This window comes from Erinaceus europaeus, chromosome 14, assembly GCF_950295315.1.
Source record: "Erinaceus europaeus chromosome 14, mEriEur2.1, whole genome shotgun sequence".
NCBI classification, from domain to species: Eukaryota; Metazoa; Chordata; class Mammalia; order Eulipotyphla; family Erinaceidae; genus Erinaceus; species Erinaceus europaeus.
Window position 1 is genome coordinate 257,437 of NC_080175.1, and position 27,184 is coordinate 284,620.

The 27,184-nt window shown below is 62.8% G+C and overlaps 3 protein-coding genes across 4 annotated transcripts; 1 reads left to right on the top strand and 2 right to left on the bottom strand.

Moving 5' to 3' along the window:
* On the top strand, positions 1-1,925 carry SPRN (shadow of prion protein). Its single transcript, XM_060171022.1, has one exon. It carries the CDS (start codon positions 20-22, stop codon positions 437-439), a length of 420 nt encoding a protein of 139 aa, XP_060027005.1. The 5' UTR covers positions 1-19; the 3' UTR covers positions 440-1,925.
* A 258-nt stretch (positions 1,926-2,183) lies between these two features.
* On the bottom strand, positions 2,184-11,883 carry MTG1 (mitochondrial ribosome associated GTPase 1). Its single transcript, XM_060171021.1, has 11 exons — positions 11,730-11,883; positions 11,315-11,381; positions 9,990-10,092; positions 8,597-8,677; positions 8,072-8,128; positions 6,263-6,353; positions 4,928-4,989; positions 4,673-4,769; positions 4,502-4,583; positions 2,678-2,790; positions 2,184-2,506 (listed from the first exon to the last, which is right to left on the bottom strand). The coding sequence occupies exons 1-11, from the start codon at positions 11,830-11,832 to the stop codon at positions 2,370-2,372; spliced, it is 993 nt and encodes a 330-aa protein (XP_060027004.1). The 5' UTR covers positions 11,833-11,883; the 3' UTR covers positions 2,184-2,369.
* Positions 11,884-17,532: 5,649 nt separating this feature from the next.
* PAOX (polyamine oxidase) lies at positions 17,533-26,537 on the bottom strand. Of its 2 annotated transcripts, none has more exons than XM_060171023.1 (7): positions 26,344-26,537; positions 23,777-24,260; positions 23,059-23,258; positions 21,636-21,891; positions 21,408-21,520; positions 20,382-20,539; positions 17,533-17,845 (listed from the first exon to the last, which is right to left on the bottom strand). In XM_060171023.1, exons 1-7 carry the CDS (start codon positions 26,498-26,500, stop codon positions 17,666-17,668), a joined length of 1,548 nt encoding a protein of 515 aa, XP_060027006.1. In that variant the 5' UTR covers positions 26,501-26,537; the 3' UTR covers positions 17,533-17,665. The 2 variants fall into 2 exon arrangements, with proteins under 2 accessions (XP_060027006.1, XP_060027007.1); XM_060171024.1 differs by lacking the exon at positions 17,533-17,845 and adding an exon at positions 17,883-18,274.
* Between the last annotated feature and the right edge of the window lie 647 nt (positions 26,538-27,184).

A 27,184-nucleotide genomic window follows, 5' to 3' on the forward strand; every position in this document is an offset into this window, starting at 1 on the left:
TTCTGCCCGCAGGTCCGACATGAACTGGACAGCGTGCTGGGCGCTGCTGCTGGCCGCCGCCTTCCTCTGCGACAGCGGCGCGGCCAAGGGCGGGCGCGGGGGGGCGCGGGGCGGCGCGCGCGGGGGGCTGCGGGGCGGCGCGCGGGGGGCTTCGCGGGTGCGCGTGCGGCCGGCGCCCCGCTTCTCCGGGTCCTCGCTGCGCGCGGCGGCGGCGGGGGCGGCCGCGGGGGCGGCGGCGGCGGGCCTGGCCGCGAGCTCGGGGTGGCGGCGGGTGGGGGGCGCGGGGGAGGCCGGGCTGGACGGCGAGGACCTGGGTGCCGGCAACGGGACGCGCCGCAGCGTCTACAGCTACTGGACCTCGGCGGGACCCGCGGCCGCGCCCGGCCTCTGCCTGCTGCTGGGGGCCGCCCTGGGCGCGCTGGGGCTGCTGCGGGCCTAGGCCCGGGACAGTGACCGCCCACGTCCTGGCCACGCAGAGGGCCTGGGACCGGCCCCGGACAGTGACCGCCCACATCCTGGCCACGCAGAGGACCTGGGACCGGCCCCGGGACAGTGACCGCCCACGTCCTGGCCACGCAGAGGGCCTGGGACCGGCCGGAGACAGTGACCGCCCACGTCCTGGCCACGCAGAGGGCCTGGGACCGGCCTGGGACCGACCGCCCACGTCCTGGCCACGCAGAGGGCCTGGGACCGCCCGGGACTGACCGCCCGCGTCCTGGCCACATAGAGGACCTGGGACCCGCCCGGGACCGACCGCCCACATCCTGGCCACACAGAGGGCCTGGGACCGGCCCAGGACCGACCGCCCGCGTCCTGGCCACGCAGAGGGCCTGGGACCCACGCACAATGACAACCACATCCTGGCCACTCAGAGGGTCAAGGGGCCTTCAGCATCCCCTTCCTGCCGTCCACCTGGGCCAGGGGCCTCCAGCCAACAAGGGGCTGCTGTCACCACTACCCACAGCTCTGCAGAGCCAACGAGATGCCTAGCAACCCTGGCCCCATGGACATGAGGGTGTGGACAGTGCTAGCCCACCTGGACCAGTTACAGGCTGGACGGAGGTCCCAGCACAGACAAGCCAGAGGCGAGGCAGCAGGCCTCAGGTTCTGGAAGGTGCTGACACCCTGATACTCTGCTGGGCCAACCCCACTGCCAGGCCCCTGGACCTCTGAGGGTGAAGGGGCACCATGCTGGAGTGAGGGGCATACCTGAGCCTGGAGCCTTGTTCCAGGACCGCTCAGCTCAGGGATGCCACACTACAGGACACCTACCTTGCTGGCCATAGCCCCCAGCCCAGACGCCCGCAGGGGCAGCTTCCCAGTGGGCTGGACGGGCTGAGGCCTGGCCCCGCCTTGGTGAGCCCCTCCCCCTCCCCACCCCAGCTGAACGTCCGTCCATGGAGGGCAGCAGTGGTCAAAGGGGCCCAGGGTGCAGGCCAGCTCCCGGGGCTCCTCCCCACCTCAGCACCCCTTCCACACAGGCTGTTGGGTCATGCCGGTCTGGTACTGGCAGGGAGGGTGTACCCCCCCATTGGGTGCCCAGACCAAACATTGCTCTAGACACACTGCTGGGCTGCTCCACACTACCAGCACCCACTCCCAGATGCAGCCAGCCCAATGCCCCCTCCCCAGCCCCAGCCTGAGTGCCCAGGCCGTCCTGCCTCCAACCCCAGCATCAAGAAGCCTCTACAGACGACCCTCAGGACAGACCCTGGGCAGCACCCGCTGGCTCCAGATGGGTGGAGACAGTGCTCTGAGGAGCCAGGGCTGCAAACACTGCCACCAGAGCCCAGGCCTCCTGGCAAAGCCAGCACCCCGTGGAGAAGGCCTGGGGTCTGTTGACCACACTGAGCCTGTGTGCAGCGGCTGGGACCTCCCACCAGTGTCATCAAATAAAGCTCCTGTGGCCACGTGCCTCCGTGGAACTTTCGCCCTTTTATTGCTTTTCCACAGGCTGCTCCTGGGGTCTTGGGGTGCAGCCCCACAGTACCCGTCCTATGTCCGTCCGGCCAGGAGGCTGAGAAGGTTCCGGCCTTGGAACTCGGGCTCACCCTCCAGCACCCCGGCTCTGCCCAGGTCCCCATGGGGCCTCTCCCTCCAGCACCCCGGCTCTGCCCAGGTCCCCATGGGGCCTCTCCCTCCAGCACCCCGGCTCTGCCCTGGTCTCCACTGGGCCTCTCCCTCCAGCACCCCGGCTCTGCCCAGGTCCCCACTGGGCCTCTCCTTCCAGCACCCCGGCTCTGCCCAGGTCCCCACTGGGCCTCCTTCCTGAGCCCAGGCAGCTGAGCAGGGTACGTGGCAGCCCCACGTACCACAAGGCCCAGGGTGCCCAGCTTGGGCAGGTCGGGAGGACCTCTGCACGGGGCAGGTCAGGGGTCCGAGCTGGGGGGGCAGCTCTGCAGGACGTCCTGGTCCAGCATCACAGGGCCCAGCAGCCCACTGCGGAAGGCACGCAGGAAGTCCCGGGCAGCCGCGGAGTAACTGGGCTGGAGGACGTTCACGGCTCCTAGAGAAGCGGGTCTCTGAGAGGCGGGGCGGGGAGGGCCCCACAGCCACAGGGGAGGGCCCAAGGTCTGCTGAGGCAGCCAGAGACCAGCACGTCGCCGAGGACCTGCAGCCAGGACTCTCGCGCGTCCTCATCCCTCACCCCCACGTCCACCCCACAGGCCGGCCTCACCTGTGCCCGTGAGCACCTTCACCTTCTGCGTCTTCCCCAGCTTCACGGCCACCTGCTTTAGCACGCTGGTGATGTCATCACAGGCGCCCGCCAGGCCATAGTGCCGCACGTACCTGCAGGGGCAGCAGCTGAGCCGAGGGCACCGTAGGGGCTGGGTGGAGGAAGCGAGGCTGGGGAAGGGGAAGGGGGAGGAGGGTGGCCAAGGCTGGAGGGAGAGGGTGGTGAGATGGGGTGGGGGGCAGGGAGGATAGCCGAGGCTGGGAGGCCGGCCCAGACTTGCGCTAGGCCCTGGTTCAGTCTCTGGCTCCCATAAAAATAAAGGAGTAGAGACAGGCTCTGGGAGAGGCTTGTCAGCAGAGGGCACACAAGGACAGAGGATGAAGACGGCCGGTCCTGAAGGACTCAACCACAGGCAGGGATGCTGGCCACCCTCAGCTGACACGTCCACCTGGGAGCCATCGGGTGGAGAACAAGGGACAGAAAAGACTAGAGAGGGACAGGGCAAGGACACACATTACCAGGGTTCGAGCCCCACTCCCCACCTGCAAAGGGTACTTCACGAGCACTGGAGGCCTGCAGGTGTCTCTCTCTCACCTCCTCCTCCCTCTCAATTTTATGTCTCATCAAATAATGAATAAGGGTGGGAGTAGACAGCATCATGGTTATGCAAAGAGACTCTCAAAAAAAAAGACTTTGCAAAAAAAGAGACACTGCAAAGTCCCAGGTTCAATCCTCCGCACCACCATAAGCCTGAGCTAAGCAGTGTTCTGGTAAAAAATACTAATAAATGGGGGTCAGGCGGTAGTGCAGCAGGTAAGAGCACACGGCCCAAAGTGCAAGGACAGGCGTAAGGATCCTGGTTCGAGCCCCAGCTCCCCACCTGCAGAGGAGTGGCTTCACAAGCAGTGAAGCAGGTCTGCAGGTGTCTGTCTTTCTCTCCCCCTCTCCATTTCTCTCTGTCCTATCCAACAACAATAGCATCAGTAACAATAATAATAACCACAACAATGATAAAAAAAAATAAAGGCAACAAAAGGGAAAAATACAGCCTCCAGGAGCAGTGGATTCGTAGTGCAGGCACAGAGCCCCAGCAATAACCCTGGAGGCAAAAAAAAAAAAAAAATACTAATAATAAATATAATATTTTAAAAAGGAAAAGTGGCCACCAGGAGTGGTAGATTTGTCGTGCAGGCCCAGAGATAAGCCTGGAGGAAAAAAAAAAGGTGTGTGTGGGGGGGGGGGCCAGTAGACAGGATAATGGTTTGCAAAGAGACTCATGCCTGAGGCCCGGAAGTCCTAGGTTCAATCCCCCACACCACCATAAGCCAGAGCTGAGCAGTGCTCTGGTATTTCTCTCTATGTCTTTCTCTCCCTGCATCTATCTCAAAAATCAAAATAAATACTTTAGTGGTCTGGGAGGTGGCACAGTGGATAAGGTGCTGGACTCTCAAACATGAGGTCCAGAGTTCAATCCCCAGCAGCACATGTACCAGAGTGATATCTGGTTCTTTTTCTCTCTTCCTACCTCTCTCATAATAAATAAAATAATAAAAATAAGCATTTAAAAAGAAAAAAGAGGCTGGATAGTCATTTATGGCATAGACAACAGAAATTGAATGAAAGGCTTTGGGGAAAATTCACAGAACTGGTCACCGTCCAGCCAGACCTCCTGTGAGTGACCACAGCCCAGCCCACAGAGGGCAGCAGAACAGAACTGTTGGGGGGGGCGAGGGTAGTGCAAGTTTGGAAGTCGTGGGGGGGTGCACGTGGGGGGAAGCATGTGGGGGAAGGGGGGGCAGCACTGGGAGCCGGGGAGGCACTCACTGGGAGAGCTGGTGCCGGTTGAGGGTGTAGAGCAGGTAGTCGGCCAGGGTCTCCTCCCCCACCAGGTGGTCCAGCACAGTCCCTGCACACGACACGGAGGCCCACCCGCTAGGACGAACCCAGGACTCCAGCCCCGCCGCCCTCGCCACACCCTGCCTGCTGCCCCCTCACCACACAGGGCCAGCTTCAGGCCCGTCTCCACGCTCTCGATCTGAGGTGCCAGCACCCCGGGCGTGTCCAGCAGGAACATGAGCGGCCGCTCACACACCTGCGGACGGGAGCGGACGGGAGAGGGTCAGCAGCCCCACCTGGAGGTCGCACGCGCATCCCCCACCTGCAAAGTGGGCCTCAGGGACGCCCCCAGGCCTGGCGCCTGGCTCAGGGCCCCCGGGGGTGGGGGGCGGACCCCCCAGCCAAGCAGCCTACCTGGATCCTGGACATGACGGCTCTGGTGATGCCGGGCTCTCCGCCCACCCTGGTGGCCTTTCCTGCAGGACAGACAGACATGCCGGCTGCTGACGCGTGGACGTCGCCACGGCCGGAGAAGCTGCTTCCACCGTCAGCCCCAGAGTGGCTCAAGTGCTGGGTCCCCGGGCTCACCAGTGCCCCCCAGAGGTCACACAGCCACCCTCACAAGGCCCAGCCTGACCCTGCAAACTGCCCACAGCGCCCCTGCGGGCCATCCAGGCCTTCCTTGCCTTCCCCGCTGCATGCATCCCCCGTCCACTCAAGGGCACCCACGTGCCCACAGTGCAGAGTGGACAAGCTGGAAAGGAATGGGCCACATCTCAGTAGACGCTGAGGGCCAGAGTGACCCCACGTTACTGAGTGCCCTCCACAGGCCCGGCCACTAGGGCCAGGGAGCAGAGGGGCTGCAGGCTGCCAAGGCGGCCGGAGGGAGACCGGCCTGAGGGGCCGGAGCCACCCTGCTGGGGCCTCAGCTGCGGGTGGCCTAGGCCGCTCTCCTCTGCACCCCAAGACCGCCGTGAGGCCAGAGAGCTGGCTCAGCAGGCAGGGACCCCGGCTGCCCAGCTGAGACATGGGCCCATCCCAGACCACAGGGAGGCGCTCGGTGACAGAGGGGCCTGGCACTGTGGTGTCTTCCATCTTTCCCGAAACAGAACAGCAACCCCACGTGAATCGACCTGTGAGAGGCTCTAGCTCCTTCCAAACACACGAGCAGACGCCATGACCTGCACCTTAAGAGTTGGCGGTCAGCTGGAGTCAGTGCCCACAAGGTCACGCAGACCTAGCTCGGCCACCAGAGAGCCAACATGTGAGGCAATGTGGGCACCTGTGTCGGAGAGGAAGCCAGGAAGAAACGGGGACAAGGACAGACCTGTGAGCCCCGGGTGGCTCCCACACATGCCAGGCCTGAGGCCGGCACCCACTCACATGGTCAGCCCGGAACCCTCAGACCCCGGTCCAGGGTCTCGTGAGCCCGTCAGTTATCTGAGTTTAGCAAAGGCACCAGTGTCTTACACCGGGGGTGTGGAGAGCGAGCTAAGTGCACAGGGTGACGGCCGGCCCCGGGGAGACGCAGTGGGCTGGGACCACGGGATGGATGCGGGCGGCCCCGGGAGACACAGTGGGCTGGGACCACGGGGTGGATGCGGGCGGCCCCGGGAGACACAGTGGGCTGGGACCACGGGGTGGATGCGGGCGGCCCCGGGAGACACAGTGGGCTGGGACCACGGGATGGATGCGGGCGGCCCCGGGAGACACAGTGGGCTGGGACCACGGGGTGGATGCGGGCGGTACCTCTGCACAGGTGCTGCCTCCTCAGGGAGTTGATGAGGGAGGACTTGCCCACGTTGGGGACCCCAATCACCATGATACAGTATTCTGGGTCCTGCAGAGGGTGAAGGGTGAAGGCTGCAGATGCCACGGGGCCCAGCCCCTTCTGGCAGGAGAGAGAGGGGCAGGGGTGCTGGTCTGAGCTGCAGGCTGTCAGCACACCCAGGGAGGGGCAGGGGTGCTGGTCTGAGCTGAGCTGCAGGCCGTCAGCACACCCAGGGAGGGGCAGGGGTGCTGGTCTGAGCTGCAGGCCGTCAGCACACCCAGGGAGGGGCAGGGGTGCTGGTCTGAGCTGCAGGCCGTCAGCACACCCAGGGAGGGGCAGGGGTGCTGGTCTGAGCTGAGCTGCAGGCCGTCAGCACACCCAGGGAGGGGCAGGGGTGCTGGTCTGAGCTGCAGGCTGTCAGCACACCCAGGGAGGGGCAGGGGTGCTGGTCTGAGCTGCAGGCCGTCAGCACACCCAGGGAGGAGCAGGGGTGCTGGTCTGAGCTGCAGGTCGTCAGCACACCCGGGGAGGGGCAGGGGTGCTGGTCTGAGCTGAGCTGCAGGCCGTCAGCACACCCAGGGAGGGGCAGGGGTGCTGGTCTGGTCTGAGCTGCAGGCTGTCAGCACACCCAGGGAGGGGCAGGGGTGCTGGTCTGAGCTGAGCTGCAGGTCGTCAGCACACCCAGGGAGGAGCAGGGGTGCTGGTCTGAGCTGCAGGCCGTCAGCACACCCAGGGAGGGGCAGGGGTGCTGGTCTGAGCTGCAGGCTGTCAGCACACCCAGGGAGGGGCAGGGGTGCTGGTCTGAGCTGCAGGCCGTCAGCACACCCAGGGAGGAGCAGGGGTGCTGGTCTGAGCTGCAGGTCGTCAGCACACCCGGGGAGGGGCAGGGGTGCTGGTCTGAGCTGAGCTGCAGGCCGTCAGCACACCCAGGGAGGGGCAGGGGTGCTGGTCTGGTCTGAGCTGCAGGCTGTCAGCACACCCAGGGAGGGGCAGGGGTGCTGGTCTGAGCTGAGCTGCAGGTCGTCAGCACACCCAGGGAGGAGCAGGGGTGCTGGTCTGAGCTGCAGGCCGTCAGCACACCCAGGGAGGGGCAGGGGTGCTGGTCTGAACTGCAGGCCGTCAGCACACCCAGGGAGGAGCAGGGGTGCTGGTCTGGTCTGAGCTGCAGGCCGTCAGCACACCCAGGGAGGAGCAGGGGTGCTGGTCTGAGCTGCAGGTCGTCAGCACACCCGGGGAGGGGCAGGGGTGCTGGTCTGAGCTGAGCTGCAGGCCGTCAGCACACCCAGGGAGGGGCAGGGGTGCTGGTCTGAGCTGCAGGCCGTCAGCACACCCAGGGAGGAGCAGGGGTGCCGGTCTGAGCTGCAGGCCGTCAGCACACCCAGGGAGGGGCAGGGGTGCCGGTCTGAGCTGCAGGCCGTCAGCACACCCAGGGAGGGGCAGGGGTGCTGGTCTGAGCTGCAGGCCGTCAGCACACCCAGGGAGGGGCAGGGGTGCTGGTCTGAGCTGAGCTGCAGGCCGTCAGCACACCCAGGGAGGAGCAGGGGTGCTGGTCTGAGCTGAGCTGCAGGCCGTCAGCACACCCAGGGAGGGGCAGGGGTGCCGGTCTGAGCTGCAGGCTGTCAGCACACCCAGGGAGGGGCAGGGGTGCCGGTCTGAGCTGCAGGCCGTCAGCACACCCAGGGAGGGGCAGGGGTGCCGGTCTGAGCTGCAGGCTGTCAGCACACCCAGGGAGGGGCAGGAAGGGGCAGGGTGGTGGAGCTGCCCACAGCCAGCAGGGCCCCGCTCACCTCCTGCCGGTCATAGCGGTAGCTGCTTGCCACCAAGTCCGTGACCATCGGGATGACCTGCCAGAAGCACAGTGGGCGGCAGGCGTGAGCACCCTTGTGTCTGTCTGTCCCTACCCAGACCGTGCCCGTGAGTTCCTCCAAGGAGGGACCGGTCAGGACCCCAGCCACCACCTGAAAGGCGCAGGCTGTCCGGACAGCAGCCACCGTGCAGGACAGTCTGGCCGTGCCCTTCGGGGGCTGGGGAACAGGCTCGGCGGGCACAGGACTGACACCTCGGCCTGTGCTGCCCGCGGGGGGAGAGCTGCGGCTTCCGTCTCCCTCACGAGTTTAAATAACAAGTTCACCACCTGCCATTAAGGAATGGTGTGTGGACAAGACTCTGGGCTCTCACGCTCCACGTCCCAAATCCCACCCCGACATCAAATGTGCCAGAGCGATGCTTTGCCGCCCCCCATAAGTAAGTCGGCTTCTCGAAAGGTCAATTTAAAGCATAAATTCATCCAGCATTTCAACCCTAACCCTAACCTGTCTGACGTTTTCATCCGTCACACAGTTGGTAAAGACGACGTTTCTCAGGCCTTCTGCTTCTAGACGCTGCACGATTTTCTGAAAGAGACAAGACGCTTCGCAGAAATACAAAGTGAGAGGCCGTGCAGAGGGAGATCACCAGGGTTCCCTCCCACACGGTCAGGAGAAGCCACCCAGGTCCGAGCACCCAGGCAGGAGCCATGGCCCACGCGTCTCAGCCCAGAGAGGGAGAAGCAGGCAGAGGCGCGGGGCGCAGTGGGGCCTGTCGGGGCGGGAGGCCTTCTGCTGGGCCTGCTGGACACGCTCTGAGTGCTGGCGTGTCCCTGGGCACCCGAGGCTGCAGCACCCACAGACCACAGCGGCCCCACCCACAGGCAGCGGAAGCAGCAGCCCTTCAACAAAGGGCCGCACTGGGCACGCTTCCAGAACCCTCGTGCCCCCTCTGGGCTCTAAAGAGACCTGTCGGCTACTGAGGGAGCCCTCCCCATACAGGGTGTAGCGCCGCAGATGAGGGAGGACACGGCGTCCCTCTAAAGTTCAGGAAGAGGAGGGAATCAGGCAGTTAAGCAAAGCACAAGGACCAGTGTGAGGATCCGGGTTCGAGCCTGGATGAACCTGCAGGGGAGTCGCTCGCTTCCCAGGTGGTGAAGCGGGTCTGCAGGTGTCTGTCCTTCTCTCCCCACCTCTGTCTTCCCCTCCTCTCTCCATTTCCCTCTGTCCTACCCAACAATGATGACATCAATAATAACCACAACAATAAAACAACAAGAACAACAAAAGGGAGTAAATAAATATTAAAAAAAGAAGAGAGGGAGAGACCACATTCTGCTCTGCTCTTCGAGAGGGAATAAATGTTTTAAAAACAGAAAAATAACCACCTAAAAACTTATCAATTTACAGAGAATAAACATTTGTTTTAAATGAGAATAAACTTGTTTTTTTAAATGTTTATTCTCTTTTGTTGCCTTTGTTGTTTTCTATTGCCGTCGTCGTTGTTGGCGAGGACAGAGAGACATGGAGAGAGGAGGGGAAGACAGACAGGGGGAGAAAGACAGACAGCTGCAGACCTGCTTCACCGCCTGGGAAGCGACCCCCCTGCAGGTGGGGAGCCGGGGGCTCGAACCGGGATCCTCACGCCGGTCCCCGCGCTTCGCGCCACGTGCGCTTAACCCGCTGCGCCGCCATCTGACTCCCTCCTTTTTCTTATGACGACATCATTAACAACAACAATAAAGCCACAAGGGCAATGAAAGGGAACAAACAATACTAAGATAAATAAATAAGAGTAAGAAAAAAGAAGGAACGAGTCAGGGATGCCACTCAGCACTGAGCGCGCACGCAGCCAGTGGGCAGGCGAGGGAAGCGACTGCGCAGCGAGGGCCGCGCTCACCTTCTGCGCGCTCAGCTCGGCCAGGTCCATCTTGTTGAGGACCAGCAGGTGCGGCTTGAGGCCCAGGCTCTCCTGGAGCAGCGGGTTCCGACCCGAAAGCGGGATGTGGCAACGTTGTTAAGGAAAACCGCCTTCACGCCCGGCCCGGATGCCCGCCGAGGGTCCCCGCGGGAGAGCGCCCTGGGCTCAGCTCCGAGCGGGCGGGGCGGGGCGGGGGCGGGGCGCGGGGTGGGGCGGGGCGGGGCGAGGCCGGGGGCGGGGCGCGGGGTGGGGCGGGGGCGGGGCGCGGCCGGGGGCGGGGTGGGGCGGGGGCGGGGCGCGGGGTGGGGCGGGGCGCGGCCGGGGGGCGGGGCGGGGTGGGGCGGGGCCGGGGCGCGGGGTGGGGCGGGGGCGGGGCGCGGGGCGGGGCGGGGGCGGGGCGCGGGGTGGGGCGGGGCGCGGCCGGGGGCGGGGTGGGGCGGGGCGGGGGCGGGGCGCACGGCGGGCCCGGGGCAGCCAGGCAGCCTCCACCGCACTGAGTCCCACCCAGGGCTTTCATTTTAATTCCCCGATTCTGATGGGAAGGAACCAAAGAAATAGCAGAGCCCGGCCCCCCGACCCCGCCCTACCTGCCCTGCCGCTGCCCCTGCCCTGCCCTGCCCTGCCCCTGCCCCTGTCCTGCCCCTGCCCCTACCCCTGCCCTGCCCGTCCCTGCCTTGCCCCTGTCCCTGCCCCTGCCCTGCCCGTCCCTGCCTTGCCCCTGTCCCTGCCCCTGCCCCGCCCCTGCCCTGCCCCTGTCCCTGCCCCTGCCCTGGCCCTGCCCTGCCCTGCCCAGCCCTGCCACTACCCCTGCCCTGCCCTGGCCCTGCCCTGCCCTGCCCCTGCCCTGCCCTGCCTCTGCCCCTGCCCTGCCCCCACCCCGCCCTGCCCCGCCCCTGCCCCTGCCCTGCCCCGCCCCTGCCCTGCCCTGCCCTGCCCCCGCCCCGCCCTGCCCCGCCCCACCCCTGCCCCGCCCTGCCCCGCCCCTGCCCTGCCCTGCCCTGCCCGTGCCCTGCCCCTACCCTGCCCTGCCCCTGCCCCTACCCCTGCTCTGCCCTGCCCCTGCCCTGCCCCTGCCCCTGCCCCGCCCTGCCCCGCCCCGCCCCTGCCCTGCCCCTGCCCTGCCGAGGGCGGTGTGGGCGGCTGACCCGCGTCCTTGGCCCTTCAGCCCTGAGTCTCCCGATCAGCCCCGGCGCTACCCGCCCAGCGCGCTGGTTTCACCCTGCAGCCCCGTCACACGGCCGGGGAAGCAGCCCCGCCCCGCCCCGCACCCCGGGCTCGTCCCCGGCGGCGCCGCCAGGAAGGATATGCGGGCGTCGCGGACCTCCACGAGGGCGTCCACCCGGCGCAGGCTGCTCCGCATCTTCGTCAGCCCTGCGGACCGAGCGTGACCAGGCCGGCCGGCGCCCGCGCCCGCGCCCGCACTCGCCCCCGCCCCGCACCCGCCCCGCACCCCGCCCCGCACCCCGCCCGGCCGGCCGGCGCCCGCGCCCGCCCCGCACCCGCCCCCGCCCCGCACCCGCCCCGCACCCCGCCCCGCATCCCGCCCGGCCGGCCGGCACACGCGCCCGCACCCGCCCCGCACCCCGCCCCGCACCCCGCCCGACGGCGCCCGGCTCAGGCCGCGGCCACCTCCCCACGGGAAACGCGGCGCCGGCCGGGCCGGGCGGGGCTCGGGCTCGGGCTCAGGAGCAGGGACCGGGGCGCCCCGGCCGCCCTCACCCTTGGCCATGTGGCCGGGGAACCAGCGCGCCACGTCGCGGCCGTCCAGCGAGAAGCTCTGGCGCCAGGACGCGGGGCTCAACGCGCGCAGGGCCGGCTTCATGGCGACGTCCGATGCGGGGGACCGGTGCAAGGACGGACCACACCACCCCGCCCGCTCGCCGCCCCGATCTGGGTTCCGGAGCGCCAACGTTCCGCCCCCCCCCCAGACTGCGCCTGCGCACGGCCGGTCTTCCGGCTGCGGCCCTACCCGGGAGGCGGGGCCAAGAGGACAAGGCCAATGGAGGAGACCGCCCGCTGGTGGGCGGGGCTTCGTGTGGGCGGGGCCGGAGACCAAGGGCGGGCTTATTCGTGTGGGCGGGGCCAGGTCACCTGCAAGGGCTTCTGTGGGCGGGGCCAGGGAGTGTCCTGGCCGCGTGGGCCGCCCCAGGTGAGGTGCGGACTGACCGCAGGGACCCCGGTGCAAGTCCGGGCCCTGCAGCAAGCCCTGGTCCTGCAGCAAGCCCTGGCTGTCATATGCTTTACATTGGTTTGTTCTAGCCCTCCCCCGCCCAGAGAATTGGATGAGTCCTGTTAATTTCGCGGGCCTGCTTGGCCCCGCCCCAAGGAACCCCGGGAGAGGGTTCCTGAGTTCGGGAGTGCCAGAGTTCCTGAGTTCCTGAGTTCGAGAGTTTCAGGGTTTCAGAGTAAGAGAGAGAGGCAGAGTTCCTGGGTTCCTGAGTTCCAGAGTAAGAGACGGTTCCTGAGTTAGAGAGTAAGAGAGAGAGTGCTTGCGCCGCCGCAAAGAGACAGCAGAGTTCTGTTTGGTGATTAGTTTGTCTTAGTTTATGAATCGTGGTTCCTGAATAAAGAAATACAGCTTCCCTGCCCAGCCGTTGTCTCCGCGTCTCTGTTCACCACTGCGAAGCCATCCAGGCCGGCAAGAGCCTCCAAAAATTTTAACAACACCTGGCCCTGCAGCAAGCCCGGAACCTGCAGCAAGCCCTGGCCCTGCAGCAATCCCTGAACCTGCAGCAAGCCCTGAACCTGCAGCAAGCCCTGGCCCTGCAGCAAGCCCTGGCCCTGCAGCAAGCCCTGGCCCTGCAGCAAGCCCTGCAGCAAACCCTGGCCCTGCAGCAAGCCCTGGCCCTGCAGCAAGCCCTGGCCGTGCAGTTCTGAGTGGGGGGGGGGGGGCGCAGCTGCTCTGCCCCCGACTCACTGTGAATCCGCTGGGTCTCCCTCCTGCGAAGTGCTCCCAGCCCAGCAGGGCCCAACACCCCCCACAAAGGCACACAGCAGCTGGCTATACACGCATGTCCCTGGGGAGACAGCTCAGCACCCAGCCAGCACACCAGGCCGGAGCCCCCAGTCCCACCACCCTATGCCAGAGCTGCTAGGTGCTCTGCCTCCAGGCAGAAAATGGAATTCTGAAACAATCCCAAGCAGCAGGGCTAGAATATCACTCCACAGACCTACTAGTCAGCCTCAGAGCCCACTTCCTCATGGGCCGGGGCAATGGGTCCTGTGGGCCAGTGTGTGGGCACAGAAACGTCCCCCATGGGGCCTGGGATGGGGGCATCCAACAGAAGTCATCATGCACACGGAGGCAGTTTCAAGCCCCCAGCCCCCACCTGTAGAAAGGAAGTTTCACAAACAGTGGAGCAGGGCTGCAGGTGTCTCTTTGTCTCTCATCTATCAAAGAGAAAGGGGAAATGGCCACCAGGATTGGCAGAGCCATGCAGGCACCAACCCCCAATGATAACCCTGGTGACAAAAAAGAAAGAAATGTTGCCCAAAGGTATGGTCTGAGAAGACTTGGATGCAGTAACACAGACCTTGCCCCTTCCTGGTGCCAGCATGAAGCCACAATAAAAGCCCCACTGGTGGCTGAGCACATTCACCACGGGCAGGGACCTGGGTTTGAGCCTCTGGATCCATCTGCAGGGGAGAAGCTTCATGAGTGAAGCAGGGCTGCAGGTACCTCTCTCTCCTCTCTTCCCTCTCAATTTCTGACTCTATCAAGAAGAACAAGGGGAGGGGGAAGATGACCACCACCAGGACCAATGTGTAGTGCGATCACAGAGCCCCAGCAATAACCCTGATGGCAATAACATAAGGAAATAAAGCCAGTGGATTCTGCACTGCCTTAGAGGAGGACCAGGGAGCAACACCGTCCTGTGACCTCTTGCAGAGCCCTTCCTCCAAGGAGGATGGGCCTGACAAAGCCCAAGCCTGGAAAAGGGGCAGGACAAGTGCCCTCCCCTGGGTGCTGTCTTAGCCCCGCCAGCACCTGCTTCAGCAGCTGTGGGACCCAGCACGCACTGGCCCAGCACTTAGGCCATTGTGCTTTACCCATGGGGTGCTCTTAGGAGGAAAGCTCAGCACCTGGGGCACCCGACAAGAAAACCCCAACACCACCACCCGTGGCATGCTGATGCCCTCCCACACTCACTATGTACACACCATCTACACACCCCTGTGGCCTTAGGAGCATCTTCAGGAAGTCGGACATCCCCGAGCTCAGTTACCCACACTAGACCCCCCACCCTGCTGAGTTATCGTCACACTAGGCCCCTGCTCAGTTATCCTCACACTAGTCCCTGCTCAGTTATCCTCACACTAGTCCCCGTGCTCAGTTATCCTCACACTAGTCCCGATGCTCACTTATCCTCACACTAGTCCCTGCTCAGTTATCCTCACACTAGTCCCCCTGCTTAGTTATCCTCACACTAGTCCCCTGCTCAGTTATCCTCACACTAATCCCCCTGCTCAGTTATCCTCACACTAGTCCGCTGCTCAGTTATCATCACACTAGTCACTGTCAGTTATCCTCACACTAGCCCCTGCTCGGTTATCCTCACACTAGTCCCCCTGCTCAGTTATCCTCACACTAGTCCCCTGCTCAGTTATCCTCACACTAGTCCCCCTGCTCAGTTATCCTCACACTAGTCCACCTGCTCAGTTATCCTCACACTAGTCCCCCTGCTCAGTTATCCTCACACTAGTCCCCTGCTCAGTTATCCTCACACTAGTCCCCTGCTCAGTTATCCTCACACTAGTCCCTTGCTCAGTTATCCTCACACTAGTCGCTGCTCAGTTATCCTCACACTAGCCCTCCTGCGCAGTTATCCTCACACTAGTCCCCTGCTCAGTTATCCTCACACTAGTCCCTGCTCAGTTATCCTCACATTGGTCCCTTGCTCAGTCATCCTTACACTAGTCCCCCTGCTCAGTTATGCTCACACTAGCCCCCTGCTCAGTTATCCTCACACTAGTCCCCTGCTCAGTTATCCTCACATTAGTCCCCTGCTCAGTTATCCTCACACTAGTCCCTTGCTCAGTTATCCTCACACTAGTCGCTGCTCAGTTATCCTCACACTAGGCCCCCTGCTCAGTTATCCTCACACTAGTCCCCTGCTAAGTTATCCTCACACTAGGCCCCCTGCTCAGTTATCCTCACACTAGTCCCCTGCTCAGTTATCCTCACACTAGTCCCTTGCTCAGTTATCCTCACACTAGTCGCTGCTCAGTTATCCTCACACTAGTCCCCCTGCTCAGTTATCCTCACACTAGCCCCCCTGCTCAGTTATCCTCACACTAGTCCCCTGCTCAGTTATCCTCACACTAGTCCCCTGCTCAGTTATCCTCACACTAGTCCCTGCTCAGTTATCCTCACACTAGTCCCCCTGATCAGTTATCCTCACACTAGTCCCCTGCTCGGTTATCCTCACACTAGTCCCTGCTCAGTTATCCTCACACTAACCCACCTGCTCAGTTATCCTCACACTAGCCTCCCTGCTCAGTTATCCTCACACTAGTCCCTGCTCAGTTATCCTCACACTAGTCGCCTGTCAGTTGTCCTCATACTAATCCCCCTGCTGAGTTATCCTCACACTAGTCACCTGCTCAGTTATCATCACACTAGTCACTGTCGGTTATCCTCACACTAGCCCCCTGCTCAGTTATCCTAACACGAGTCCCTACTCAGTTATCCTCACAAAGTACCCCTGCTCAGATATCCTCACACTAGTCCCTACTCAGTTATCCTCACACTAGTCCCCTGCTCAGTTATCCTCACACTAGTCCCCCTGCTCAGTTATCCTCACACTAGTCCCCCTGATCAGTTATCCTCACACTAATCCCCTGCTCAGTTATCCTCACACTAGTCCCTGCTCAGTTATCATCACACTAGTCCCCCTGCTCAGTTATCCTCACACTAGTCCCCTGCTCAGTTATCCTCACACTAGTCCCCTGCTCGGTTATCCTCACACTAGTCCCCTGCTCAGTTATCCTCACACTAGTCCCCTGCTCAGTTATCCTCACACTAGTCCCCCTGCTCAGTTATCCTCACACTAGTCCCCCTGATCAGTTATCCTCACACTACTCCACCTGCTCAGTTATCCTCACACTAGTCCCTGCTCAGTTATCATCATACTAGTCCCCCTGCTCAGTTATCCTCACACTATCCCCTGCTCAGTTATCCTCACACTAGTCCCTGCTCAGTTATCCTCACACTAGCCCCCTGCTCAGTTATCCTCACACTAGTCCCCTGCTCAGTTATCCTCACACTAGTCCCCTGCTCAGTTATCCTCACACTAGTCCCTTGCTCAGTTATCCTCACACTAGTCCCCCTGCTCAGTTATCCTCACATTACTCCACCTGCTCAGTTATCCTCACACTAGTCCCCTGCTCAGTTATCCTCACACTAGTCCCCCTGCTCAGTTATCCTCACACTAGTCCCCCTGCTCAGTTATCCTCACATTACTCCACCTGCTCGGTTATCCTCACACTAGTCCCCTGCTCAGTTATCCTCACACTAGTCCCCCTGCTCAGTTATCCTCACACTAGTCCCCTGCTCAGTTATCCTCACACTAGTCCCCTGCTCAGTTATCCTCACACTAGTCCCCCTGCTCAGTTATCCTCACACTAGTCCCCTGCTCAGTTATCCTCACACTAATCCCCCTGCTCAGTTATCCTCACACTAGTCCCTTCTCAGTTATCCTCACACTAGTCCCTGCTCAGTTATCCTCACACTAGCCCCTGCTCGGTTATCCTCACACTAGTCCCCTGCTCAGTTATCCTCACACTAGTCCCCCTGCTCAGTTATCCTCACATTACTCCACCTGCTCAGTTATCCTCACACTAGTCCCCTGCTCAGTTATCCTCACACTAGCCCCTGCTCGGTTATCCTCACACTAGTCCCCCTGCTCAGTTATGCTCACACTAGTCCCCTGCTCAGTTATCCTCATACTAGTCCCCTGCTCGGTTATCCTCACACTAGTCCCCTGCTCAGTTTTCCTCACACTAGTCCCCCTGCTCAGTTATCCTCACACTAGTCCCCCTGCTCAGTTATCCTCACACTAGTCCCCTGCTCAGTTATCCTCACACTAGTCCCCTGCTCAGTTATGCTCACACTAGTCCCCTGCTCAGTTATCCTCACACTAGTCCCCTGCTCAGTTATCCTCACACTAGTCCCCTGCTCAGTTATCCTCACACTAGTCCCCTGCTCAGTTATCCTCACACTAGTCCCCTGCTCAGTTATGCTCACACTAGTCCCCTGCTCAGTTATCCTCACACTAGTCCCCTGCTCAGTTATCCTCACACTATTCCCCCTGCTCAGTTATCTCCACACCAGGCCCCCCTCCCCGTGCTAGCCTTCTTCTGGCCACCCACTGGTGAACAGGGATGGCATTCGGGGACACCTGGACATATCAAGAACAACTCTGGGGACTAGGAAGGATGGGGGGAGGCCATTTGGGGCCACACGGCCCAGTGACAGCCAGGGGAGGGAGGGAGAGACAGACACTGAGGCACAGGGGCGGCAGGCAGGCACTAACACTTTATTTGCGCCATCAGCAGGTTCTTGCCTCAGAGACCACAGGACAGTGACAGACGACCTCTGGCTACCCAGGAAGGAGGAAGTCACTGTCAGCCCAAGTGTCCAGCTAGGCTGCAAGTCACTGAGTGAGCGGGACGGTCTCCACCTCCCTCGTGGGAGCAACAGCCATCTCAGCACTTCCGGCCGTCTGTGCATCCCACAGAGCAGCGAGCCGGTCAGCCTCCCTCCAGCCAGACAGTAGAGCCCCGTGTGTGGTGGAGTAGAACGTCCGGTGTGTGGCTTCCCCTGCAAACAAGACCTGGGTAGCACAGAGACGGGTGCTAAGTGTTTCCCGAGGCTTCCTGGCTGACCCAGTCAGGGGAGGGCAGGACAGCACATGCTCCCAAGACGTAAACCTCAGTAATTCTGCAGACACCTCCCAGACACAAGGAGAAAGACACCAGAGGTGGAAATTAGGAAGGAAACAGACAATGTGAGGGCCAAACAGAGAAAGAAAAGCAAGCTGCAGATGTGACCACTCTAGGGCAGGTGTTGGTGGCGTCAGGCTGGGGGCAGCCTGGCTCCTTCCACCCCAACACCCCAGAAAGGAAGTCATGAGCTGCAGGAAGAGGGCAGCGGGCTGTGGACACTCAGCTCTGCGGATGGCGCCCAGCCCGAGACGGCACCCTTGCTCTGGGATCGTCACCCCAGATGCGGTAGGGGCAGCTGGTATCCCTCCGTGTCACCCCTGCAGGGGCAAAGGCATGTCCAGGCTGGCCACAGGATGGGATGGCAGAAGGTCACCTGTGTGCCATGACAGGCTTCTTACAGGGCAGCAGGACAGGTGACACAGCGACACAGGAGGCCGAGACCGGTCACCCAGGCCCAGGGAGACAGCACAGCAGCAGAGCACAGGACATGCCATAGAGCCCGGCTTCTACCCCAGCACTCACACCATAACTGCACAGGACTTTGGCGTCTCTCTCTCTCTCTCAATATTTTATTTTGCTTTATTTCACTAGTGACAGAGAGCCCTACTCGCTCTAGTTGTGGTGGTGCCGGGGACTGAACCTGGGATGTTGGAATTTCAGACATGAAAGCAAGCCTTTTTTTTCCCCCTCCAGGGTTATTGCTGGGCTCGGTGCCTGCACCATGAATCCACCGCTCCTGGAGGCCATTTTCCCCCCTTTTGTTGCCCTCGTTGTGGTTATTATTATTGCCATTGTTGATGTTGTTCGTTGTTGGATAGGACAGAGAGAAATGAAGAGGAGGGGAAGACAGACAAGGGGAGAGAAAGACAGACACCCACAGACCTGCTTCACCGCCCACGAAGCGACTCCCTGCAGGTGGGGAGCCGGGGACTCGAACCGGGATCCTTACGCCGGACCTTGTGCTTCACGCCACGTGCCCAACCCCCACATGAAAGCTGTTTGCATAACCGTTATGCTGTCTCCCCCACCCTCTTCTCATAGAAATCATCATTTTTCACAAGAGGGTTTGCAATGGGGAGAAGGTGGTGCAGCTGATAAGATGTTGGACTCTCAAGTGTGGGACTCTATTCCTACCCGAGTGAGGCATGAGTTCTTGTTCTCTCTCTACCCCCTCTTAACAAATAATAAAATTCAGAAATAAGCGGGCCAGGTGGTAGCACACCCAGTAGAGGGTACTTGTCACCATGTGAGAGGACCCAGGTTCAAGAACCCGGTCCCCATCTGCAGGGAAGAAGTTTCATTAGCAGTGGAGCAGGACTGCCAGTGTCTCTGCCCCACCCATTTCTCTTTTTTTTTTTTTTAAATCTTTATTTGTTGGATAAGTCAGTCAGAAATTGAGAGGGAAGGAGGTGACAGAGTGGGAGAGAGACGCCTGCAGCGCTGCTTCTCACTTGTGAAGTTTCCCCCTGCAGGTGGGGACCGGGGGCTCAAACCTGGGTCCTTGCACACTGTAACATGTGCGCTCAACCAGGTGCGCCACCACCTGGCCCCCCTTCTCTCTGTCTTTAACAAAAAAGGAAAAGGGAAAAAATGGTCACCAGGAATGGTGCATTTTTTTGTGTAGGCACCAAGCCCCAGCAGTAACTCTGGTGACGAAATAAATCAATAACTAAATAAAGGCCAGGCAGTGGCACACCTGACTGAGCGCACGTCACAGGGCACAAAGACCCGGGTTCAAGCCCTCCCCGACTCCCCACCTGCAGGGGGAAGCTTCCCAAGTAGTGAAGCAGGGCTGCGGGTGTCTGTCTCTCTCCCTCTATCTCCTCCTCCCCTCTCAATTTCTGTCTCTATCCAATAATAAATACAATGTTAAAAATTAAAGAAGAGATAAAATGCAAAAAAAAAAAGTTAAAAACTAAGAAGAGGACCTGCGTCATCAGCTGGACACAGGGAGCAGCTCTGCAGCTGTAGTGCAGGTCTCATCTCCATTTAGTTTGGCAGCGCTGTGCGATTCTGAGGCTCTAGGTGTGTGTGTGTGTGTGTGTGTGTGTGTGTGTGTGAAAGAGAGAGAGAGAGAGAGAGAAGGGGGGAGTGTCACATGCAAATACTCCTGCACAGGGGCAGAATATAGAACCTGCCTGTGAAACTCCTCTTGGGACTGAGAGGGCTCACCCACGGCTTCCTGCCTGGCCATGTGTGTAGCCCAAGGCCCTGGCACAGTGCTGGAGGGAGCTGGAGCACCAGGTGGGCCCTCACCTGGCCCCTGTGGATCTAAGTGTTGGCTCGGGCAGTGAAGGAGCCTGGTGGTGCTGGTGAGTGGACGAATGCTAAGCACTGTTTTCAATTTCAGAAAGACTAACTGTGCGGGAGTCAGCCCCCAGCCTGTCCTGCTGCAGCCCCGACACCCTCACCCACGCCTCCTACCTGGGGGTCTTCACCATCTGTGGGCAGGGGCTGGGCCAGCAGATCAATGTCGTCGCCAGAGCTGCCCACTGCCACGTAGCTGTAGGAGCCCCTGGTGTAGGGGGCGCTATGCCAGCGGGACCGCAGGACGCGCCGGGGGGCCGGCAGCTGGGGGTTCCCTGAGGCAGAGACGCAGGTGAGCCGGCAGATTCCAGGCCCTGGGTTCCATCCCTTTGCCCCCCCCCCCACAGATCGGAGGAGAGTCTTCAGGAAAAGACTGACAGTGGAAGCCCAGTGCCCACCCGCAGGCTTTAGGAGGGTGAAGGCTTGGGTCTGAGCCCTGGCACCGCTGGGGGGGCTGCGTGGAGCCCGTGCTCTGTGAGAACACTGAGTGAGTGGGTAGCACTGTGGTGCTGGGCACACTGTGGAACTACACTCCAATAATGTTATGGCCTTGCACAGTGTCCTTGAACTGAAAGTCTACAAAGCCGTAAAAGAAGAAAGCCAGGAGTTGGGCGGTGGCGCAGCGGGTTAAGCGCAGGTGGCGCAAAGCACAGGGACCGGCGTAAGGATCCCGGTTTGAGCCCCCGGCTCCCCACCTGCAGGGGAGTCGCTTCACAGGCGGTGAAGCAGGTCTGCAGGTGTCTGTCTGTCTCTCCCCCTCTCTGTCTTCCCCTCCTCTCTCCATTTCTCTCTGTCCTATCCAACAACGACAACAACAATAATAACTACAACAATACAACACCAAGGGCAGCAAAAGGGAATAAATAAATGAAATAAATATTAAAAAAAAAAGTGCTCTAGCAGTGAGTCTTACAGAAACAGATGTGGAAGTGAGAAGTCAGCTCTGCAGAGGTGAGAACTCAGTGACCAGAGGGGGAGCCCCAGAGGAGCCACCACCCCCTGGTCTGTGGCCCACTACTCAGCCCCTGAAGGACATGGGGAGGGTGCAGGGGGAGCCCCTGGAGGAAGGGCCTGGGTGGGGAGCTGGGGTCTGCAGTGGGGGCAGGGGCGGCCCACGGAGGATGGGGGTGGGAGCAGGCGCACCGGTGACCTCACGCAGCACCCGGGTCAGGGTCTGGAGCACCTCCTCATCCAGCAGCGTCTCCATGAACTCAGACTCCTGGCCAGCGATGAATCCGCACAGCACGTGGGCAGACCTGGGGAACAGTGCTGGCCGCTGGACCCTCAGCTCGGGGCAGCCAGGCCCATGGGAGCCACACCCTGCACAAGGGCCCAGCTGCCACCCAGCCAGGAGCCCGGGGGCGCACTTACCCTGAGGCAGGCAGCACCCAGAAGCCGATGAGCTTCCTGGCCCACGTGTCGTGGGTGGGGGCAGGCTCTGGGTCCCGCAGGGGGGACGCATCCTCCCACACCACCTGGATGTGCCGGCAGCCCGGCTCCCAGAATGGCTCCTCAAAGGCCAGGAAGATCTTGTTGTTGGTGCCAAAGCCCATTCTCTGTACGGCCTCGGCCTTCTCCCGGGGCAGCGGGGGATCGAAGAAGGAGTCCAGACGTTCCTTAAGAAAGCCTGGAAACGGGAGTCGGGCAGTAGCACAGTGGGCTAAGCGCAGGTGGCGCAAAGCACAAGGACCGGCGTAAGGATCCTGGTTCGAGCCCCCGGCTTCCCAACTGCAGGGGAGTCGCTTTCACAGGCGGTGAAGCAGGTCTGCAGGTGTCTGTCTTTCTCTCCTCCTCTCTGTCTTCCCCTCCTCTCTCCATTTCTCTCTGTCCTATCCAACAACAACGACGTCAATAACAACAATAACTACAACAATAAAAAAAGGTCAACAAAAGGGAAAATAAATAAATATAATAATTTAAAAAAAAAAAGAATGCCTGGAATTGGGGCCAGGCGGTACGCCCGGTAGAGCACGAGTTGCCACGGCAAGGACGCAGACCCAAGTCCCCATCCCTATGGGGGGAGGGGGGCGGTCGTGAGTCGTTGAACCGCTGTCTCTCCTTATCTCACCCTCTATCAAAACAAAAGATCAAACCACCACCCAGGATGCTGGAGTCAGAAACACAGTAATGCTAGTGGCAAAAACAACAAAGAAAGAAATCCTAGAGGGCTGGGGAGACAGCAGAGTCTGCAGAAGACGCTCCTGCCTGAGGGTCTGAGTTCCGGTTCAATCCCCAGCACCGTCAGCCAGAGCTGAGCAGGGCTCTGGAGTATGTGTCTGTCTCCTCTCCTCTCTCCTCTCTTTCTCTCTCTCTCTACAAAGTAAACTAAACATTAAAAAAGAAAGAAAGAAATCCCAGCACTCAAGGAAGGCTCCACCGTGACAGACCCTGGAGCTCTCGGCTCGACCCAGGGCCACAGACAGACAGAAAAGGCCTCCACACTGACTGTGTCCTCCGGGGCCAAGCATCCAGGGCCGCTTCTAGGAAGCATGGGGTCCAGAACCCACTAGAACCAGACACACGTGCCTTCCCCCCACAGCCAGAGCCAAGGCTCTGAATCCCTCCCAGGAGCCCTACACCCTTCTCACTCTGAAACGACCCCAGAGCGCCAGGCTTATACAACATGAAGCCAGGTGACTCCATGCAGGACCCAAAGCACCGAGCTGACAGAGAGCAAAGCCAGGTGCTTCCACCAGAAGCTACTGAGCCTGGCAGCCAGGCTGCATCCCACAGACTGTGAGGCAGCAGACAGACGCCACAACTCAGGCACTGACTGCTCTGGCCGGGGCCTCACCCAGGGGCACGGTGACCAGGACGTGGTGTGCCGGGAAGCAGTCCCCGTCCTCACACTCCACCAGCACAGGAAAGGTGTCCCCCGGAGAGCCGGCATCCTCAAAGGTCCCCTTCCAGCGGATGGACTTCACGGGCTTGTTGAGGACCAGCGTGTCTTCTGGCAGGGAGGCCGCCAGGCGGTCCGTGAGTCCTTGGTAGCCCCTAGGACAGAAGGGAGTGGACATGACGTGGCGGTCCCTGCTGGCCCCAACACCACTCCCCAGGGGCCAGGGTGGTTTAGGGTCACCACAGAAACACTAGCACTGCGTTGAGGAGTGGAGGCTGAGTGTCCGAGGGCCCAGGCTGCTCAGAACAAGGCTGGTGACTCGGACCAGGCCACACAGCAGGCAGGCCCATCCACGGGTGGGGTGGTGCTGAGGACCCTCCCGGGGTGAGCTGCCCACCACGGGGCAGGCCTTGCGTGAACCTCTCAGTCCCTGGTGCACTTCCTTTTCCCGCCCTCCTCTCTGGATGTGACGCCCTCTTCCTTAACGGGCAGAGCCAAGCAAAGGGCCAAGCTCCCTGAAGGGCACACGCAGCCTCTCACCTCCACCCGGCTGTCTCCCTAGGCCTGCCAAACCCCAGCCTGAGGCCAGGGAGGGGCACCGGGTGTGGGCGAGGCTGTGGGTAGGGGTCTCAGTGTGGGCAGAGCAGGGCTGCAGGGCTGCAGGGCGCGGTACCCGGGCAGGGTGCAGTCCAGCCCAGGCAGCACGGTGTACTCTCCAAAGGCTGTGAGGGCCACCAGGTCCATGCTATGGGTCCCGCTGACGCAGCACTCCACGTGAAGCAGGTTGCTGAGGATGGCCAGCTTGAGCTGCTGGGTCTCCGGGCCGTCTGTCCAGCTGGCCACCCGCCGGCCCAGCTCCATCCTGAGGAACTGCCCGACGCTGGACGCAGGAGGCTTGGCCACCCGCTGGAACTCCCGGGTCTGGTCCAGGAGGCTGTAGAAGAGCTCGACCATCTCTGCCACCAGCTCAGGGCTCAGCCGGCGGCCAGAGCAGTAGGACACGGAGGGCAGCCCCACGTGGCCTCCTGTGTTCACCCGCTGGTTCTCCTCCGACAGCGCCCGCTCCTCCAGCAGCCCATACCGGGCAGCCAGCTGGAAGACGGGGTTGCCCGGCGAGGGCCCGTGGATCCAGTGGGCACCCACCTCCAGCACAGCACCTGAGGGGACAGATGGCTCCCTGAGACAAAGCTCAGGGAGGTGCTGGGTGACCGATGGCCCCTAGGGTGGGGTCTGCGCACTGGCTTCAGGGGCCACACGGAGGCAGGCAGAAGAGGTCTGGGGCAGTGCAGAGTCCTCCAGGTGGGGCCTGGCTGCAGTCTCAGTGCACAGTGGACTTTAGCTGAACAGGGCAGGGCGGCTCAACAGGGTGGAGAAGGCTTCCAGTGGGGGCCGGGCAGTGGGGACCGGGCAGGGTGGGGCCCTGGCAGTGGGGGCCGGGCAGGGTGGGGGCCTGGCAGTGGGGGCCGGGCAGAGTGGGGGCCGGGCAATGGGGCGCCGGGCAGTGGGGGCCGGGCAGGGTGGGGCCCTGGCAGTGGGGGCCGGGCAGGGTGGGGGCCTGGCAGTGGGGGCCGGGCAGTGGGGGCCGGGCAGGGTGGGGCCCTGGCAGTGGGGGCCGGGCAGGGTGGGGGCCGGGCAGAGTGGGGGCCGGGCAATGGGGCGCCGGGCAGTGGGGGCCGGGCAGGGTGGGGGCCTGGCAGTGGGGGCCGGGCAGGGTGGGGGCCGGGCCTGGTGTGGCCCAGGCTCTATGGGAGTCAGCTGGCTGGGGGCCACCCTGCAGGGCGCGGCCGGGTGGGGGCCACCCGGGCAGTGGGGCCATGACAGGCAGTGCAATGGCTGGGGCTGGGCGGGGAGCGCACCCCGGAAGCGCCAGGAAGGCGGTCTGGGCTCCCAGGAAGGGGTCTGGGCTCCCAGGAAGGTGGTCTGGGCTCCCAGGAAGGTGGTCTGGGCTCCCAGGAAGGGGTCTGGGCTCCCAGGAGGTGGTCTGGGCTCCCAGGAGGTGGTCTGGGCTCCCAGGAAGGGGTCTGGGCTCCCAGGAAGGGGTCTGGGCTCCCAGGAAGGCGGTCTGGGCTCCCAGGAGGTGGTCTGGGCTCCCAGGAAGGTGGTCTGAGCTCCCAGGAAGGGGTCTGGGCTCCCAGGAAGGTGGTCTGGGCTCCCAGGAGGTGGTCTGGGCTCCCAGGAAGGGGTCTGGGCTCCCAGGAAGGTGGTCTGGGCTCCCAGGAAGGTGGTCTGGGCTCCCAGGAAGGCGGTCTGGGCTCCCAGGAAGGTGGTCTGGGCTCCCAGGAAGGGGTCTGGGCTCCCAGGAAGGTGGTCTGGGCTCCCAGGAGGTGGTCTGGGCTCCCAGGAAGGGGTCTGGGCTCCCAGGAAGGTGGTCTGGGCTCCCAGGAGGTGGTCTGGGCTCCCAGGAAGGGGTCTGGGCTCCCAGGAAGGTGGTCTGGGCTCCCAGGAAGGGGTCTGGGCTCCCAGGAGGTGGTCTGGGCTCCCAGGAAGGTGGTCTGAGCTCCCAGGAAGGGGTCTGGGCTCCCAGGAAGGTGGTCTGAGCTCCCAGGAAGGGGTCTGGGCTCCCAGGAGGTGGTCTGGGCTCCCAGGAAGGGGTCTGAGCTCCCAGGAAGGTGGTCTGGGCTCCCAGGAAGGTGGTCTGGGCTCCCAGGAAGGGGTCTGGGCTCCCAGGAAGGGGTCTGGGCTCCCAGGAAGGGGCCTGGGCTCCCAGGAAGGGGTCTGGGCTCCCAGGAAGGGGCCTGGGCTCCCAGGAAGGTGGCCTGGGCTCCCAGGAAGGTGGTCTGGGCTCCCAGGAGGCGGTCTGAGCTCCCAGGAAGGTGGTCTGGGCTCCCAGGAAGGTGGTCTGGGCTCCCAGGAAGGCGGTCTGGGCTCCCAGGAAGGGGTCTGGGCTCCCAGGAAGGTGGTCTGGGCTCCCAGGAAGGTGGTCTGGGCTCCCAGGAAGGCGGTCTGGGCTCCCAGGAAGGTGGTCTGGGCTCCCAGGAAGGGACACGGTATGGATTCCAGGAAGGGACCCCGCAGGGGCTCCAGTGGGGGTTCCGGAGGGGCCCAGGTGTCCCGGGAGGGGCTCAGGGACCCCGGGAGCGGAGAGGTGTCCCGGGAGGGTGTCCCGGGATGGGGCAGAAGGGGCCGGAGGGTGACCCGGGAGGGTGTCCCGGAGGGGCTCAGGGACCCCGGGAGCGGAGAGGTGTCCCGGGAGGGGCCGGAAGGGTGTCCCGGGAAAGTGACCCGAGACCGGGCGGTTACCGAAGTTGCGCTCGGACTGGACGCGGCCCCCCGCGCGCGCCGTGGCCTCCAGCACCCGCAGGTGGACGCGGCCGGGGTGGGTGCTCAGCCGCTGGGCCGCCCCCAGCCCCGCCAGCCCGCCGCCCACCACCAGCACCCGCCGCGTGCGCGTCTCCATACCACCAGGCTCCAGAGGAGGGGAGGGGCGGGGCGGGAGCGGGAGGGGCGGGGCCAAGAGACGGGGGCGGGGCCACGAAGAAGGTCGGGATGGGGCGGGCCGGGGGGCGGGGTCCAGTGTCGGAGGCGGGGCCACGAAGGAGAAGGACGGAAAGGGACAGGGGAGGGGCGGTCTGGGGCGGGGCCAAGTGGCGGGGGCGGGGCCACGAAGGAGAAGGACGGGGTGGGGCGGGGCCAAGCGGCTGGGGGGGAAGGGGGGCACGAAGGAGAAGGTCGGAAAGGGGCGGGCGGGAGCGGGGCGTGGAGGGGCGTGGCCAAGGGGCGGGGCGGGGCCACGAAGGAGAAGGACGGGGAGGGGCCAAGCGGAGGGGGCGGGGCCTCGAAGAAGGTCGGAAAGGGTCGGGGCGGGGCCACGAAGAAGGACGGGAAAGGGGCGGGAGGGGCGGGGCCAAGTGGCGGGGCCACGAAGGAGAAGGACGGGGAGGGGCCAAGCGGAGGGGGCGGGGCCACGAAGAAGGACGGGAAAGGGGCGGGAGGGGCGGGGCCAAGTGGCGGGGAGGGGCCACGAAGAAGGTCGGAACGGGGCGGGCGGGGAGGGGCGTGGCCAAGTGTCGAAGGCGGGACCAAGAAGGTCTGAAAGGGGCGGGGTGGGCGGGGAGGGGCGGGGCCAAGTGGAGGGGTGGGG

Excerpts from the sequence above, each read along its gene's own strand:
- SPRN (XM_060171022.1), top strand. The coding sequence starts at position 20 with ATGAACTGGACAGCGTGCTGGGCGCTGCTGCTGGCCGCCGCCTTCCTC.
- MTG1 (XM_060171021.1), bottom strand. The coding sequence starts at position 11,832 with ATGAAGCCGGCCCTGCGCGCGTTGAGCCCCGCGTCCTGGCGCCAGAGC. Across the intron at positions 4,990-6,262 it reads GAGGCAGCACCTGTGCAGAG|GAAAGGCCACCAGGGTGGGC; the intron begins GTACCGCCCGCA and ends TCTGTCCTGCAG. Across the intron at positions 4,584-4,672 it reads CCTGAAGCTGGCCCTGTGTG|GGACTGTGCTGGACCACCTG; the intron begins GTGAGGGGGCAG and ends TGTCGTGTGCAG.
- PAOX (XM_060171023.1), bottom strand. The coding sequence starts at position 26,500 with ATGGAGACGCGCACGCGGCGGGTGCTGGTGGTGGGCGGCGGGCTGGCG. Across the intron at positions 23,259-23,776 it reads CTGGACTGCACCCTGCCCGG|GGGCTACCAAGGACTCACGG; the intron begins GTACCGCGCCCT and ends CTTCTGTCCTAG. Across the intron at positions 21,892-23,058 it reads CCTGGTCACCGTGCCCCTGG|GCTTTCTTAAGGAACGTCTG; the intron begins GTGAGGCCCCGG and ends TCCCGTTTCCAG.